Raw genomic sequence first — 17,754 nt, 5'->3', positions numbered from 1 at the left:
CTAGCCTACTACTAGCTATTCCTGCCTCCCCGCGGTGGCGGTGTACGCACCCACTCCACCAGGAGTAGGAGATATTTGTACTGCGGCAAGTAGTTAACCACAGAAAATCATGTGACTAACTCGATTCTGTATCGTTTGACAGCCCTAATTAAATATGAAGGTGTTGTGAATTAAACTGTTCTCTGTGATATCCTGTGTAACGTGCATTTTCTCTTTCTGTCTGTCACAGTGAACCCAGGAGGCTGGGCTCCTGCCTCAGTTCTGAGGGCTGTGGCCAAGAGGGAGTACCCCAAGTTCCTCAAACGCTTCACCAGCTATGTCCAGGAGAAGACAGCCGGGAAACCTATCCTCTTCTAAGTTTCACAGGACTCGCAGCACCCCTGTCCACACAAGACTGTTCCGAACATTGTGTACCATTTCAACCCAACTCTAGCTAGCCGTCATGCTAAGTGCTAGGGTACAGCTAGGCCTTTTCAGACTAGCTTCCATGCGAGCTCTCTGCTAGGTTTTTTAGCTAGCTTCAATGCTAGTTTCCCATTCTATACCTCATGCTAGCTTCCTATACTAGCTCTCATGCTAGTTTCCTATGCCAGGTCTTATGCTAGGTCCTTTGCTAATTCTCATGCTAGTTCTTATGCTAGCTCCCATGCTAGTTTCATTAGCTAATGCAGAAAGACTTATAAGAAAATGTCAATTGTGAGATATATTAATATAATATATAAATGTATGTATGTGTTATAAGAAATTTATAAGAAAGCAGTTTAAGACTGGAAGACAAAATATTACTCTATTTTAGTCCTGCTTTTTGTAGTCCTTTTTTAAGAGATGGAGTTTGTTCATATTTTCTGTTGATTTAGCTTTTTATAATAATCAGTGGTGTTACAGCTTATTCTCATGCTGCTAATTTTCTTAGTACAACTAAATCAGATCGCCTTTTTTCCAGAATGATAGTCTTGTTTGTAAGAAACAAAAAAACGACAAAATTCCAGAGGGCTGTCATTGAACTATGACCCCTATGACATTTTCTTCTGTCTCTCTGGTGAAAACACTACTTTGCTGGTGCTGATGGAGGGACGAGGCTAAAACGTATTTTATTTTCAAATGTTGAAAATGTATTAAATCTTCACATTTCTTTATTTTGGGGTTGTACTTGGGTTTCAATGTTATACTATAGCACAATTTTGATTTGGGATTTTAGATATCTGGATTATAACTGTATATAATGTCAACAACCATTTCTGCTTCACAGCCATCTGTAAAAATGTTTGCAAATGCTTTTTGTGACTGAATTGACTCTATGCCTTAGACTGGGGGAGATAATACAATACGTTTTGGGTAGGGGAGAGGGTGCTGATAGACAGTACACCCATATGAAATCACTAGAGACGTGCCAAGGGCCTAGTTCCAATACCTGATTATCGTCCCTTTCTCTCCTGACGATCCCTGATATGACTGAGTGGGAAACTTAAACTTGACCCTTATCCAATCAGGATGATGTCAGGGCAGTTATTGGTAGGGAGGGAGGAAGTAAGGAGGTCCTTTTTAAGCAAGGCATGGGTAGCAAACTCATTCCATGGAGGGCCTAGTGTCTGCAGGTTTTTGTTTTTTCCTTTCAAATAAGACCTAGAGGACCAGGTGAGGAGTTCTTTACTTATTAGTGACCTTAATTAATCAATCAAGGGAGGAGCGGAAAAACCCCAGACACTCTGCCCTCTGTTTAGACAGTTTCTACATTTTACAGCAGACTGATGCTTTGTCGCCTGCTGGGTACTTCAGTGAAAACAATGATGGCCTCCACATAGTGAAGACTTGTCTTTAATTTCAGATAGACTACCTATTTATATGAAACTAAGGGGTTAATACGATGACTAATTCATTTCATACCTCCTTTTAGTTCAAACATTGTGATATTGAAATCAGCAGAAACTGATGTTCACCGAAAGGCTAGGTCATTGCAGGAGCTATATGCCAATCAACTTTTCTGTCCAATGGAGAGATTGGTTCAAATCCTTAGAGGATGATGGTGTGGCCTGTATGCTGGCTTTCATTCCAACTGATCCTTGATTTGGTCAAGTGATTTTAAATTATGTTCACCCCTTTGTGAAGAAGTCCAATAAATTATTTCTAGACTAATGTATAAAGCCACGTGGAGAAATACCTGGTTAGAAAGACATTTTAATGGCTGGTTTCCCAGACTCAGATTGAGCCGACTTCTGGACTAAAAGCATGTTCTACATACAATTTAGTCCTGGAATCAGCATAATGTGGGTCTCGCAAACTGTCCCAATAAGTTGTCCCTCTCCTACGAATGAATATACATTTGCACTGAATGTAAAATGTTTGGAAAATCGTGTAAATAAAAGTGTTCACACTAAAGCTGTTGGGATTGACTTAACTACTGTGAAATTTAGAAAGAAAAGTTTGACATTTTCTCCAGTCTGCTATGCTTTGAATCATTGTTTTTCCTCTTCTCAGGTTCTCAACTCAGGATGTCACTAATTATGCAGAACGCCAAACAGTCAATGTTTTGATTGGAAACATATTGCATTAGTGTTTGTTTTTGTGACTAAATACATTTGAGTAGAAAACCAGTTGACAGTGACATGGATTCCAACACAAGCCGTAAGGCCAAGCGTCCCAACAATCGATAGGCCACTAGCGAGCTACTTAGTAATTTATTTTATTGCAAACATGAAACCTTGTCATTTTCCAATAAAGTAAATGTCTATTGTTGGAGCCAATTTGGGTGTATCTTATAGTCTGGTAATATTCAGGCAATTACACTACAGACAACTAGGTGCAAATAAATGGTGGTGGTAAACACACATCAGGTGACGTGTGTGTGTGTGTGTGAGCTCATGGTTTTTACAGCCAGGGTGGCAACTCACTGGGGACGTTTTGTAGCTTTTTTGTTGTCACGTTTCAGAAGTAAATAAACTTGGCAAGCTTTCGCCAGTTGATGTATTGTTAGAGAAAGCTGGCCAAAAGTTGGCTTACATTTGCTATTATTTTTGCCTCAATCAAACTAGACCTGAATCAAACGATGAAACCATCAGCCATTCGATTGAAGATTTGATATTCTGATGTTTTTTCAGTGCAGTGTGAGTTGTTACTCAGTATGCCAATGTAACGTTACTGATCTGTCAGTTTCCCTAGCTAATTCCCTACTTTTCACAGTGACACAGTAATAAACAGCTCTAACATTACAGGCTTCACTGTCATGGTGCACAGTAAAAGTCTGTGCGGGAAGATTTCTTCATCCTGCCCGCACCCGCTAGCTTTCTGTCCAACTCCCACTCACTTCTGCAAGAACTGGTCCCAACTGTTGTCCAGCAATGTTATTTTAGGCGTATTTGACACAGCTCAATTGCCAGCCATGGTCCCATCAATGTTGTGCCCTATAAGCAATATCAAATGTTAAAAAATAACTTATAGGTTTGATTACCAGAGATTCTCACATGGCCCTTACATTGTATTACTGGGCAATATCAGCCAATATGCTAGATGTAGTTTGAAGAGAGCAGAGTTGGAGAGACTTGCACTTTCTCTTGAGATATGTTTATAACCTACCTTTTAGGAGTGGAAGATTTGCAGACAGAAATATGGGTGACCAATATTTAGGCCTATTTCTAGGCAATGTAGTAAACTATAGCCTAATCATAAGCCTATTTAGGAAGGACTTTTCCTTGGAAAGATGACTGTCCCGTGATTCTCTGCCCATGTACAGTGCATTCGGAAAGTATTCAGACCCCTTTTTCCACATTTTATGTTACAACATTCTAAAATGAATTGTTTTCCTCATCAATCTACACATAATATGCTATAATGACAAAGCAAAAACTGGTTTTTAGAAATGTTTGCAAATGTATAATTTCTAAAAAACAAAAATCCCTTATTTACATAAGTATTCAGACCCTTTGCTATGAGACTCGAAATTGAGCCATTGATCATCCTTGAGCTGTTTCTACAACTTGATTGGAGTCCACCTTCGGTAAATTCAATTGATTGGACATGATTTGGAAAGGTACATGCCTGTCCTATATAAGATCCCACAGTTAACAATGCATGTCAGAGCAAAAACCAAGCCATGACTAAAGGAATTGTCCGTAGAGCTCCGAGACAGGATTGTGTCGAGGCACAGATCTGGGGAAGGGTACCAAAACATTTCTGCAGCATTGAAGATCCCCAAGAACACAGTGGCCTCCATTATTCTTAAATGGAAGAAGTTTGGAACCACCAAGACTCTTCCTAGAGCTGGCCGCCCGGCCAAACTGTCAGGGAGGTAACCAAGGACCTGATGGTCACTCTGACAGAGCTCTAGAGTACTTCTGTGGAGATGGGAGAACCTTCCAGAAGGACAACCATCTCTGCAGCACTCCAACAATTAGGCCTTTATGATAGAGTGGTCAGAAGGAAGCCACTCATCAGTAAAAGGCACATGACAGCCCGCTTGGAGTTTTCCAAAAGGCACCTAAAGACTCTCAGACCATGAGAAACAAGATTTTCTAGTCTGATGAAACCAAGATTCAACACTTTGGCCTGAATGCCAAGCGTCATGTCTGGAGGAAACCTGGCACCATCCCTACAGTGAAGCATGGTGGTGGCACCATCATGCAGTGGGGATGTTTTTCAGCGGCAGGGACTAGGAGACTTGTCAGGATCGAGGCAAAGATGAACAGAGCAAAGTGCAGAGAGATCCTTGAAAACCTGCTCCAGAGCGCTCACCTTCCAACAGGACAATGATCCTAAGCACACAGCCAAGACAATGCAGGAGTAGCTTCGGGACAAGTCGCTGAATGTCCTTGAGTGGCCCAGCCAGATCCCGGATTTGAACCCGATCGAACATCTCTGGAGAGACCTGATAATAGCTGTGTAGTAACGCTCCCCAGAGCTTGAGAGGATCTGCAGAGAAGAATGGGAGAAACTCCCCAAATACAGGTGTGCTAAGCTTGTAGCATCATACCTAAGAAGACTCGAGGCTGTAATTGCTGCCAAAGGTGCTTCAACAAAGTACTGAGTAAAGGGTCTGAATACTTATGTAAATGTGATATTTCTGTTTTTTATTTTTTATAAATTAGCAAACGTTTCTTAACCTGTTTTTGCTTTGTCATTATGGGGTATTGTGTGTAGATTGATGGGGAGAAAAAACCCAATTTAATCAATGTTAGAATAAGGCTGTAACCTAACAAAATGTGGAAAAATGCAAGGGGTCTGAATACTTTACGAAGGGACTCTAGGTCAGATAATATGTCTATACTTTAAAGTATTTTAAGTGTGCTTGATATACATTGGAGTTTGCACTTTTGGGACTATTCCGTTAGTTCCATTACACAGCTAAAATTGTTATTAATCAAAGAAATTGAAATGATGTCAAATATGAAATAATTAAGTTAATCCTGTCTCTACCAATGGGAATATATCCCTTCGTTTCCAGGCTTGATCACCATTGGTCTGTTTTTTCAGGCTTGTAAAAGTCATGAGCTGACTAACTGAACGTAAACTGTAGGCTATAAAAATATTTCAGCATCACATTGCCTGCTTCAGGCTTAGTTCTTCACCCTCCCTGAAGAAAATGTGAACATAAACAAACATTTTATGCTAAAGAAAGTCAAGGGAAATATTGTTGGAACAATGTGTCAGGCTACATTTTTTAACTGATGTAATATGGCACCTGCACCCACTGAAGGGATGTCAATAGTATCCAGCTGCAGCCCCTTTCCTAGATTACTTTACTCCTTTCCTCACTCCCTTTTCCTCCTTTCCTAGCTTCCTTTCCTCCTACACTAACTTCCTTTCCTTCATCCTTTACATTCCTCTTTACTGGCCATGGTAAAGACCACATACATTTGAACTCTTCCTTTTCTTTCCTCCTTTCATAGCTTCCTTCCCTACCTCAATTTCCTCTCCTTCCCCATCTTCCTTTCCTTCCCTACCTCCCTTTCACGCCTCCTATCTTTTATCTCCTTTCCTAGCTCCCTTTACTTGCTCCTTTTCCTCCTTTCCTAGGATTAACCACAGGTAGTAGAGAGGAAAGTAAGAAGGAAAGGAAGTTAAGAAATTAAGCTAGAAAGAAGGAAAATAAAGGGAGTTAGGAAAGGAGTAAAGTAAAAGAGTTCACATGTATGTTGTAGGGATTAACCACAGCCAGGAGAGAGGAAAGGAAGCTAGGAAAGGAAAGGGAGCGCTGAAAGGAAGCTATGTGAGGAAAGGAAAGATGGAAAGGAATCTAGGAAAGAAAAGGTAGTGTTCACATGTATGTGGTAGGGTTTAACCACGTTCAGTATATGGTTATAGTATTGGTTTTAGTGACAAGGCTAGATTTAGTCACAGGCTGCTGCGGGGTGCATCTCGGATATGCCGCGTGGTTTGAGCATGACAAAGGTATGATGCGTTGTCAGCTGACTGCAGTAAATTCACCGACCTCTGCAAACACAGACCAGCAGCTGAAACACCATCTTCTTTTCCATCTAGACCTCTCTCTCCTAACCGAATAATGGCTAGCCAGTCCCAAGGTATCCAGCAGCTACTGCAAGCTGAAAAACGAGCTGCAGAAAAGGTAGCAGAAGCCCGTAAACGTAAGTTAAAATCTGATATTCAACGGTTTATGTAAGTTAAACTAGCTAGATAGCAGTTAACTATCTGACTTTAGCTTGATTGGCTAACATTTTGCTGGAAGGTAACGTTAACTAGCTAATGGCACAACAAACATTTGATCAATCGATAGCTACTTGAATATACCCCAGATAGGAATACATTCATTGATTGGGTAACGGCAGAATGTGGAGATGGCCAGGCATACAAAGCCTTATTCAATCCAAGCTAACTAGCTAGCAACATCTGATGGCTAAGTTAGCTACCAGCAGGTAAAAACAACAAAAAACATACTAACTGGCTTATTGTCAAGGTCTCTGTATTTTTTTTTAGCTAATTATTGCCACCTGTAGTAACTGTTAGCTACTGTTATTTCTAGTAAATGTCTATACTCAAGGGTGTCGTGCACATGATGGATGCCAACCAAATTGGCCTACTGCTGAGTTGTTGTTTTTTTTACAATTGGTATTGGTTGGTTGTTCCATATCATACACAACTGAGCTAGTAAGATGTGAAGTGTTCCATAGTGGTGACAATTAAGCGACAGCAATCGGTGTGTAAGGGTAATTCACCTATACTGTCCCCTTAGTAAATTATCTTGGGAAAGACACAGATTCGTAGATATCATCTGATCTCACACTTACCATAGGCCTAGCTCTCAAGAACCCGGCAAGAGGCCTGTCAGACCTAACGCTTCGATCACACCGACATCGTCATTGCATTTTGGTATACCGGATCGTTGACTATAGGAAAAGGCGGGGTGAACAGACCCCCATTTTTTCACGTTTATTTAACCGGGTAGGCCAGTTGAGAACAAGTTCTAATTTACAACTGCGACCTGGCCACTATGAAGAAAAGCAGTGCGACACAAACAACACCGAGTTACACATGGAATAAACAAACATACAGTCAATAACATAATAGAACAGTCTATAAACTGTGTGTGCAAATGAGGTAAGATTAGGGAGGTAAGGCGATAAATAGGCCATAGTGTTGAAATAATTATAATTTAGCAATTAAACACAGGAGTAATAGATGTGCAAGTTAACCATTAACATCGACAGGGCTGTAGTGGAGCAGGTTGAGAGCTTCAAGTTCCTTGGTGTCCACATCACCAAAGAACTATAATGGTCCAAACAAACCAAGACCGTCGTGAAGGCACGACAAAACCTTTTCCCCCTCAGGAGACTGAAAAGATTTGGCATGGGTCCCCAGAAGGCCAGCATCCTGGAGTCGCCTCTTTACTGTTGACGTTGAGACTGGTGTTTTGCAGGTACTATGAAGCTGCCAGTTGAGGACTTGTTTGTCAAACTAGACACTAATGTACTTGTCCTCTTGCTCAGTTGTGCACCGGGGCCTCACACTCTTTCTATTCTGGTTAGAGCCCGTCTACACTGTTCTGTGGCGGAAGTAGTACACAGCGTTGTATAAGATCTTCAGTTTTTTGGCAATTTCTCGCATGGAATAGCCATAATTTCTCAGAACAAGAATAGACTGACAAGTTTCAGAAGCAAGTTCTTTGTTTCTGGCCATTTTGAGCCTGTAATTGAACCCACAAATGCTGATGCTCCAGTTCCTCAACTAATCTAAAGAAGGCCAGTTGTATTGCTTCTTTAATCAGAACAACCGTTTTCAGCTATGCAAAAGGGTTTTCTAATGATCAATTAGCCTTTTAAAATGATAAACTAACACAACGTGCCATTGGAACACAGGAGTGATGGTTGCTGATAATGGGCCTGTGTAGACATTCCATGATGAAAAAAAAAAAACAGCCGTTTCCAGCTACAATAGTCATTTACTACATTAACGTCTACACGGTATTTCTGATCAATTTGTTATTTTAATGGACAAATTTGCTTTCCCAAAAAAATACTTTTCTAAATGTCCCCAAACTTTTGAACGGTGTACATTTTTATTTATCAGAATTGTCTGTGATTACACTAAAGAGGGTTTTTATTCTCTTACTGCAGAAAACACTTTGTTCTGTCTTTTCTGTTGAGTTGCATTTCAAGAGCTGGATTAAAAACTAGCTCAGTTTATGGTATAAGCTATTTTCACATTAAGTTGACTAAAATGGTGCAGATCTCTGTTAATTAAAGCTTATGTTCACTGCTTCTACGTTTTTGACTCATCCTGAAGTTTATACTTTTTTGTCATTGTCTATAGTTTCTCTTAATGCTAGGGGGTTACGAAACAATGCTAAACAACTTCGAACAGATTTTATGTATTTTTTTCCCCAAGAGTCTCACTCAATTTCGGCTGATGTCAACTTATGGAAGTCACATTGGGGCAACGATATTTGGCTTTCTCGTGGTTCTGAACGCTCCACTGGGGTTATATTCTACACTTGGATTGTGACCCCTTTGGTCACTATTTGTCTTGTGATCAGTTACAATGACATTATGCTCATTACTGTCAACTTCTACGGGTACAACACCAAACATGCGAATGATGAGTTCTTTGAATCTTTTTAGAGAAACAAACTGAATTGGTTTATCTAAATTTCCCAATTTGTTATCGTTGATAGGAGAGGACTTTTAATATTACTATAGATAATTCAACTGATAGATGGCCCCCTGGTAGGCCAAACAATCAGAATTTGGGTTTAATACTTTTTATGGGAAAGTTTAATCTTACTGATATATGGAGAGAGGTTTCCGGCAGACAGATCATTCACTTGGAGTAACAAAACAGGTTCCACACAGTCCAGAATAGATTTGTCTTCTGTCGAAATAGATTGATCGTGAGTGTTTTGCTACACATATTTGTACTACTCCCCTCACAGACCATAGGGACATTTTATATTGATGTCAAAATATTTACCCCTGATACTACACTTGGTAGAGCATCCTACTGGAAGCTAAATAGCTTCTTATTAAATAATGATATAGTTAAGTTTGAGGTTAAAGATCTGCTCTCACACTTTTGGGAAAGAGCTTGTGGCGAGATCTTGCAAGAACTGGGAGCTCTTTAAATTTGAAATGGCCAAATACCTTAGCAAGATTACTACCATATTTTCTAAGACCAGAAGAGCTGAGAAGGGAAAAGGTGCTCATTTAACTTCCCTTTTCTCAGAGGTCCCCAGCCAGCCTGTCGGGAAGAGGACATGGAACTGAGTTACAAAATAAACTGGATTTTATTTATATATTAAAAGCAGAAGAAGCCTTTTATTAGATCTAGGGAAAAATGGCTTGAGGGAGAACAGAATTCATCCTATTTCTTTAGACTTGAGAAATGTCACTCTACAAATAACACTATCCATAATTTAAGCATTTATTACAGATGACCAAAAATTAATCGTTAACTACTGTAGCAATTTTTACTGAAAATTGTATAGCTCTATGTACTGTCAGGAATCCAGATGTTTTGTCTCCCTGAATAATGTTAACTCTCAGTGATATAGAATCTAAACTGTGAGATTAACCCATCATAGTTGAAGAGATTATCTAGTCTATCAAACATCTAAAGAACAGTAAATCCCCAGATATTGATGGAATTACGGCAGAATTGTACAATTTATTTTCTGAACAAGTAGCTCACATAGCTCACATAGTTCACATTTGGCTGAGAAAACGACCGGAAATTGCGGTCACGACAACGCCGAAAAATATTCCAAATTAGCTCCATAATATCGACAGAAACATGGCAAACGTTTATAATCAATCCTGAAGGTGTTTTTCAAATATCTATTCGATAATATATCAACCGGGACAGATGGCTTCTTAGTAGGAAAGAGAGAAACAATGGCCGCATTTGTCCCTTACGCACAAAACTCAGACTCCAGCTGACCACTGACGCAATGTTGACGTTCAGGCAATTTTTTTCAAAATAAAAGCCTGAAACTATGTATTGTAACACTAGACACATGAACCATAAACAGTTAATGAACATGCACCTGTGGAACGGTTGTTAAGACACAAACAGCTTACAGATCTTAGGCAATTAAGGTCACAGTTATGAAAACTTAGGACACTGAAGAGGCCTTTCTGAAAACCAATGAGGAGATGGGAGAGGCAGGACTTGCAGTGCGATCTGCGTCAGAAATAGAAAGGACTTCTATTTTAGCCCTTGGCAATGCAGACGCGTGCAATAATTGAATAACATAGATTTCAAAAATTATTTTGCAACGCTCGCGCCAGCAAGCGGTGTAGTCAGGGTATTAGGCATGCTGCAAGGAGGCATGAGGACTGCAGATGTGGCCAGGGCAATAAATTGCAATGTCCGTACTTTGAGACACCTAAGACGGCGCTACAGGGAGACAGGATGGACAGCTGATCGTTCTCGCAGTGGCAGACCACGTAACAACCCCTGCACACAATCGGTACATCCGAACATCACACCTGTGGGACAGGTACAGGATGGCAAAAACTGCCCGAGTTACACCAGGAACGCACAATCCCTCCATCAGTGCTCAGACTGTCCGCAATAGGCTGAGAGAGGCTGGATTGAGGGCTTGTAGGCCTGTTGTAATGCAGGTCCTCACCGGCAACAATGTTGCCTATGGGCACAAACCCACCGTCGCAGGACTAGCAAAAATTGCTCTTCACTGACGAGTCGCGGTTTTGTCTCACCAGGGGTGATGGTCAGATATGCGTTTATCGTCGAAGGAATGAGGCCTGTACTCTGGAGTGGGATCAATTTGGAGATGGAGGGTCCATCATGGTCTGGGGTGGTGTGTCACAGCATCATCGCACTGAGCTTGTTGCCATTGCAGGAAATCTCAATGCTGTGCGTTACAGGGAAGACCACCTCCCTCATGTGGTACCATACCTGCAGGCTCATCCTAACATGACCCTCCAGCATGACAATGCCACCAGCCAGCCTCGTTCTGTGCGTGATTTCCTGCAAGACAGGAATGTCAGTGTTCTGCCATGGCCAGCGAAGGGCCCGGATCTCAATCCAATTGAGCACGTCTGGGACCTGTTAGATTGGAGGGTGAGGGATAGGGCCCCCCCCACCCCAGAAATCTCGGGGAACTTGCAGGTGCCTTGTGGAAGAGTGGGGTAACATCTCACAGCAAGAACTGGCAAATCTGGTGCAATGCATGAGGAGATGCACTGTAGTACATAATGCAGCTGGTGGCCACATTAGATACTGACTTTTGATTTTGTTCCCTCCTTTTGTTCAGGGACACATTATTCCATTTATGTTAGTCACATGTCTGTGGAACTTGTTCAATTTATGTCTGTTGAATCTTGTTTATGTTCATACAAATATTTACACATGCTAAGTTTGCTGAAAATAAATGCCGTTGACAGTGAGAGGATGTTTCCTTTTTTGCTGAGTTTATATGGAATACGCTGGACATGTTGTTTTAAATACTTTGTTTTTAGAATAGTGGTGTCTTTTACTTAATTATAAGGAATTCTTATTATTTTACAAGATCCACAAATCTTGCAATTGATTTGGATGCCATTCCCTCAGGGACGTGTCAAGACCTGACCCTTAGGACATCAATTAACCCTGTTGACTCGTCAGATTTTGTTTTTATTTTAGTCCAATCAACAGAGCTATACTAGCCTCATTTCAGCAGGATGTTGTATTTATACCTTATGTCATGCCTTATTGGAATGGTTTTATTGATATCTGTTGGGGGGGAATTGGATATTGCCACACACATACCTACTTAACAAAATTAAAGAAGTTTCTTTTTAAAGTTATTCATAAATATTATCCTGCCAACCACTATATGAAGTAGTAAAAATAACATGAATTCAAATTGTACCTTTGTGCAATGACCACCCAGAAACAATGTTGTATCTTTTTTTATTTTTGTACATTGTAAGGAATCTGTGGCTAGACATCAGTAGATTTACAATTGAACACATTTATGAAGATTTTACATTATTATGGAGAGATGTGCTGCTTGGATTTTAAAAAACACTTATGATACATCAAATTGTTCCAACTTAATTTCTAATTTCACTATTCTTTAGGCCAAATGTCATATTCACAAATATAAATGTACAAACCGAACACATTTTATTACCTTGCAAAAAGAAATCAAACTATTTTAAGAAAAATAATCAATTCTGTGTATGGTCCTTGTGTAATGTGATATTGTACCCCCTAGCCCAAATGTCCTTTGTATATTCTTTTATATATTATGTTTTCCATGCACTTTTTGTATTGATTTGTTTTTAATAAGAAAAAGATGCCAAAATTTCCCGGATGTTGTACTACATTCGCCAAAATACGAAGTGTACAAGCAGTGGACACTTTCTGTGCTCTTAGGGTCCTTAATGCAGAAAATGGGCATGGCTTCGCATTATTTTCAGATTTGAAAAAAGATGGCGGAAAATATGCAGCCGATGTCCGAGAGCGGATACCAATTCATTGCTTTAACTAATTATGACAAATGTTGAGCAATGTAATGACAAATGTTGAGAAATGTAATGACTTTTCTAATAAGTTACCTTACACATTGTGTTGGCTGACAATTTGTTAGCTCCGCTATCCGTACGAACCACATAGCATATCATTACAGCTGTATGTGGCGGTAGGTTAGCTCGCTACCTAACGTTAGTTGGCTACTAATACAAACTTGCCAGTATATGAACTATATGCGATCTAACTACCCAACGTTTGACTTGATAATTCATGTCGTTCTTAGTTTAGCAAAGTTGTTGTGTTCTCAGTGGACATTTGGGTGCTTTCGTAAATTCGCTCTGGCTATCTGCTCTGATGTCAAAGCAATCTTGTCTGACTGTACCAGAGCGCAGAATAACTGAATTTACAAACGCTCAACACCTGCTGAATATGGCCAGTGTCGGCAAAAAAAATGAGTAATTAAATTGTTGCCAGCAGCACAGTTGGTCACCAACCCTCTGGATGACATAACAGCTTAACCAGCTCTGCTAGGGCAAGTAAAATAGTCAGTGAGGTGTTCTCTCATTTGTGTCTGGAAGTAGTTCTGTTAGGACAGAACGCTCAAATCAACCCTACTCCTCAGCCAGAGCATCCAGTGTGCGCTCCGAGAGTGAAACGCCTTACATTTGCAAACGGCCAATCTGACAATGCTCTGAATTTATAAACACCCAGAGCGCACTCTGGCACACGCAAAGTTGTAAAATGTCTATCTAGTCATTTGTTATGCTAGCAAGATATTGCATAGCAACAGCATCAACTTCCGGTAGACAGGCGAAGCGTTTGTATGCTCAACTGAAAGGACAGTTTGTTTACAGTATACTAACATTAACTTGTAGTATGGGTATTCGACCACAGTTTAGGTCTCGTTTCCCACTTCCTCTATTGCCAGGAAGCACACAACCAACTGCATAGTTATGGTTGACTTAATGGGACTGGCAATTCAGTGTCTGCTCCAATGCATTTGACTTACTAAGACTAAGTGCAGATTTTTTTGTTTTGATCAGGTAAGAACCGTCGGCTGAAGCAGGCCAAGGAGGAAGCCCAGGCAGAGATTGAGCAGTACCGTATGCAGAGGGAGAAGGAGTTTAAGACCAAGGAGGCTGCGGTGAGTCACTGGGGAGACTGTTTGAATTGGTAAAGGAGAAACGAGGCATATGCTTTCCTAGTCAAGGAACAGTAGTTGGTAGCGATCAGAGTGAGGGGAAGTAGCAGATAAGCTAATTGTTTTTGCTACTTTATTAACCAGAGTTACGGAGAAAGAGAAGGCACAGAGTGAACAGTTGTGTCTACTAGGGAGCAGGGGAAGAGGTTTGAATGTGTAAGATGCAGGAGGTTCAGATCACCGGAGCCTGCACGGAGGAGGAGGGAAAGCAACCAATTAACTTTTGCTAATAGACAAACTTCTTGCAAGTTATTTATAATCCCATGCGATTACATAATACCTGTCTTGACAGGTACTTTCGTTCTCATTTTCCATTGATTAGAAATCTCCTGACTTGCTTGCTACACAAGCATAGCAGCCATGCAATTCTCTGTGGGAAGAGCCAGGATCAGAGCACATGCCCTTTTGCAACTTCTTCCAAATCATTAATATTGAGTAGCAATCATGCAGCCCATATGTTTTGATTTCTAAAACATTCTTCAATCACAACTAAAGTTACCAATTAACTCTGATTTAAGTGTAGCCTATAAGACCTGTTTCAAATTCTATTTTTTTATTTTTTTTATTGTGATCATATATATTAAATGGATATGTTCCAAATGTGTGCACCAGCAGCTTGTATGTATAGAAGCCTGGAGATGCTAAATGTGTGTAAATGTATGGTCAATTAACATTATACTGGCAGTCATTTGCCTGAGTTACCTGTTAACTTTCATGACCGCCACAGCCCTACTTTATACTCACTGTATGTTTGTGAAGTGGTTTGTCTTGTAAGGTGGCCTTAATCACTCTCATTCCTCCATTAGGCTCTTGGATCTCATGGTAACTCTGCTGTGGAGGTGGACAAAGAGACGGTGGGCAAGATGGGCAGCATCCAGACTAGCTACCAGCGGAACCGCGAAGGGGTGCTGGGCAATCTGCTGAAGATGGTGTGTGACATCAAGCCAGAGATCCATGCCAATTACCGTTTTGCTGGTTAGACCCCCATCCCTTAAACTAAGGAAGCAGTGACACCCTCCCATTGCACTGCCATCAGTTTACATGCTTCATTGATACATCTGCTACACCCATGGAGCCATCTCCTTTCTCTACCAGCTCACTTGAATGCTCTATTCATAAGTCTATTTTCTCCAGAAATTGAATCATCAGATGGGTATAAGATTCACATAGGTAGGCTATACATTTATCTAGTCAAATATAAAGCATATTGACTCAATTGATTAATCGAAACAGGCAGAGGTTGTTTTGGTCTGATGCAGTGCAATGTCTCTGTGGGTTCTGTCTTATTGGCGTCCTGTATCAATGTGTTTCTGTGATGGTTAGTGTATATGTGTCGCAGTGTGATATTTATTTATATGGACTTATTTGTGGAGACCAATAAAGTACTTATTCCAATTAATAGAATTTTAGCCCCAAAATAATCTTTTTTGAAAATCGATCTGTTTTGTTTTAAATGTTTTCCTGCTATGAAAATAAGATTGTGTGTGTATAGTGGACATTCTTCTGTTTAGACATCGTGACATTATGAAACTTTAATAAAGTGTTCTCAATTGCTAAAATGTCCATATGTGGTTTTCTTAATTTATACTCAACAAAAATATAAACGCAACAATTTCAACAACCAAATTCTCTAAAATGACGAAATGAACATTAAATTCTCAGGCAATAGCTCTGGTGGACATTCCTGCAGTCAGCATGCCAATTGTATGCTTGCCAACTTGTGACAACTGCAGATTTTAGTGGCCTTTTGTACCCAGCACAAGGTGCACCTGTGTAATGATTATGCTGTTTCAGCTTCATATGCCACCTGTCAGGTGGATGGATTATCTTGGCAAGGAGATGCTCACTACTGGATGTAAACAGATTTTATTTGTGCACACCATTTGAGAGAAATAAGCTTTTTGTACATATGGCACATTTCTGGGATCTTTTATTTCATGGAAAAGAAAATGCTGCTGATGCTCCCAGGTGATAACGTTTCCACCCCTAGGTCTTCAGCAGGCATACATCTTATTTCAGCTCCTGAAACATGGGACCAACACTTTCCATGTTGCATTTATATTTTTGTTCAGTATATTTCCTCACGTACCTTACGGGCTATTTGTTTCCTAGGTTACAGCTAATGTAGAATTAGCTAAATGTTGTGAGATTTCTCCCTCCCAAGTTCCTTGTTGTGGAACCAGCCAGAGGGGTCGCCTATGAAGCTTGTATGAGGCGTTTAGCGAGGTCATTTTCGTCAACTCGGGATAGCCGGTAATACGAAAGTGACTCACCTTTTTTTAGCCAGGTAAATTTCATAACAAACCTGCTCGGATGCAACCTGCTCCGCTTGGTCAGTGTTATCCAGAATCCTTGGGACATCCTTACCTTAATCCTTAACCATTTGAAATGTCAACTTCAATCAGGTATATACCAAATCCACTTACCTTGAATTAAATGACTGAGCCAAGCCACAAGTTTGACTTTTCCCTGCCTCTTGCAAAGATTTTCTTCATCCCCTTCATTTGAGGACTACAGATTTAAACATTTTATTAATCAAATGTTTTTTTGGTTGTTAAATAGTAATGACAATGCATCTTAAACTTCACGCAATGTAACACTTGTATGATTAAATTTAAATCTATAGGATTGGGAAATGTGCTTGTGCAAAGGCGGCATTAACAATAAAATAAAGACAGCACTTGTAAAAGCCTATTTCACACCATGGCCTCATTTCATTTGAAAAAGCTTAAATATTTATTTGGGCACAAATTAAAATGTGGTGCTTCATCGCCCATGGATTGATGTTTCACCATTGTCTCAATGAAAATGCCTTGGCTTTCGACTAGGCACGTGACGTGCAGTTACAAGCCTGGTAGAGTTAGCGGCAGGTGGATTAGCAATATCAACCGTCGTAGTACGAAGGAAGCCTGAGGTGGAATCTGAAGCTGGTTAGCTTTAGAAAACCCTGAGTAGATCTAGCTTGCTTCGTACGATACCCCTCTGATTGCTGTGTTCACTGAAATAGAATGGTGAATGCAGTGATAAGGCTGCTTCCTCCAGGCTATTGTTCAGCAGCCCAATACTGGAACGGACCAAAGAAAGCAGAACAACTGCAGCCATGTCTGTGACTTCTTATAGATAAGACAATGTGTTATGTACATCTAGGCAAACTCAATATCTGCCCCTGCTGAGGTTAACATGTCACTGTTGTTCTCAACTATTCAAGTACCCAAATTGTTCCTCCAGAGGTCACTACAACTTGCCTGACGACTCAAACTAAATTATTCTACTGCTCTGTTTGTTACACATGTCCGTGAGACTGCCATTATTTAAGTCATTTGTGGTGATGTCAAAAAAGGGGGGTGTTGTACAAAACAAAGTCATCAGCGATTGGATCATCTCTAATCAATCAGAGTATCAAAGCCAATGACACATTTTCAAAACTCTGCTTTACCCACATGTGTTCTGGACAAAACCATTGGTTTCAGGGACCAATCAGAACGGTTAGAATGTGTTTGCATTCTTGGGGAGGTACTCCGATCCAGACTCAACTGCGGAGAAGAATCTAACGTCTGTGGTTGTGGCGTAGAGTTTGGCCCAATATGTAGTTCTAACAAAGACAGTACAGGATGAAGACAGGCAGAAATCAA

The 17,754-nt window shown here is 40.4% G+C and overlaps 2 protein-coding genes across 3 annotated transcripts in view; both read left to right on the top strand.

Annotated features, from left to right (window-relative positions):
* The window catches only part of LOC139388096 (ceramide transfer protein-like), a 37,412-nt gene extending 34,209 nt beyond the window's left edge, over window positions 1-3,203 (top strand). The window contains exon 16 of one of the 2 annotated variants that reach the window (XM_071134659.1): window positions 230-3,203. In XM_071134659.1, coding sequence (XP_070990760.1) covers window positions 230-357 — 128 coding nt within the window. In that variant the 3' untranslated portion in view covers window positions 358-3,203. The remainder of the gene's footprint in view (window positions 1-229) is intronic. The other variant, XM_071134660.1, reaches the window with a different exon arrangement.
* Window positions 3,204-6,410: 3,207 nt separating this feature from the next.
* LOC139388095 (ATPase H+ transporting V1 subunit G1) lies at window positions 6,411-16,816 on the top strand. The gene is made up of 3 exons (XM_071134658.1): window positions 6,411-6,575; window positions 13,965-14,065; window positions 14,929-16,816. Exons 1-3 carry the CDS (start codon window positions 6,494-6,496, stop codon window positions 15,100-15,102), a joined length of 357 nt encoding a protein of 118 aa, XP_070990759.1. The 5' UTR covers window positions 6,411-6,493; the 3' UTR covers window positions 15,103-16,816.
* The last annotated feature ends 938 nt before the right edge of the window (window positions 16,817-17,754 follow it).

Source organism: Oncorhynchus clarkii, chromosome 29 (assembly GCF_045791955.1).
Source record: "Oncorhynchus clarkii lewisi isolate Uvic-CL-2024 chromosome 29, UVic_Ocla_1.0, whole genome shotgun sequence".
NCBI classification, from domain to species: Eukaryota; Metazoa; Chordata; class Actinopteri; order Salmoniformes; family Salmonidae; genus Oncorhynchus; species Oncorhynchus clarkii.
The sequence above is the reverse complement of the archived record's forward strand: the minus strand, read 5'-3'. Positions and strand labels throughout refer to the sequence as shown.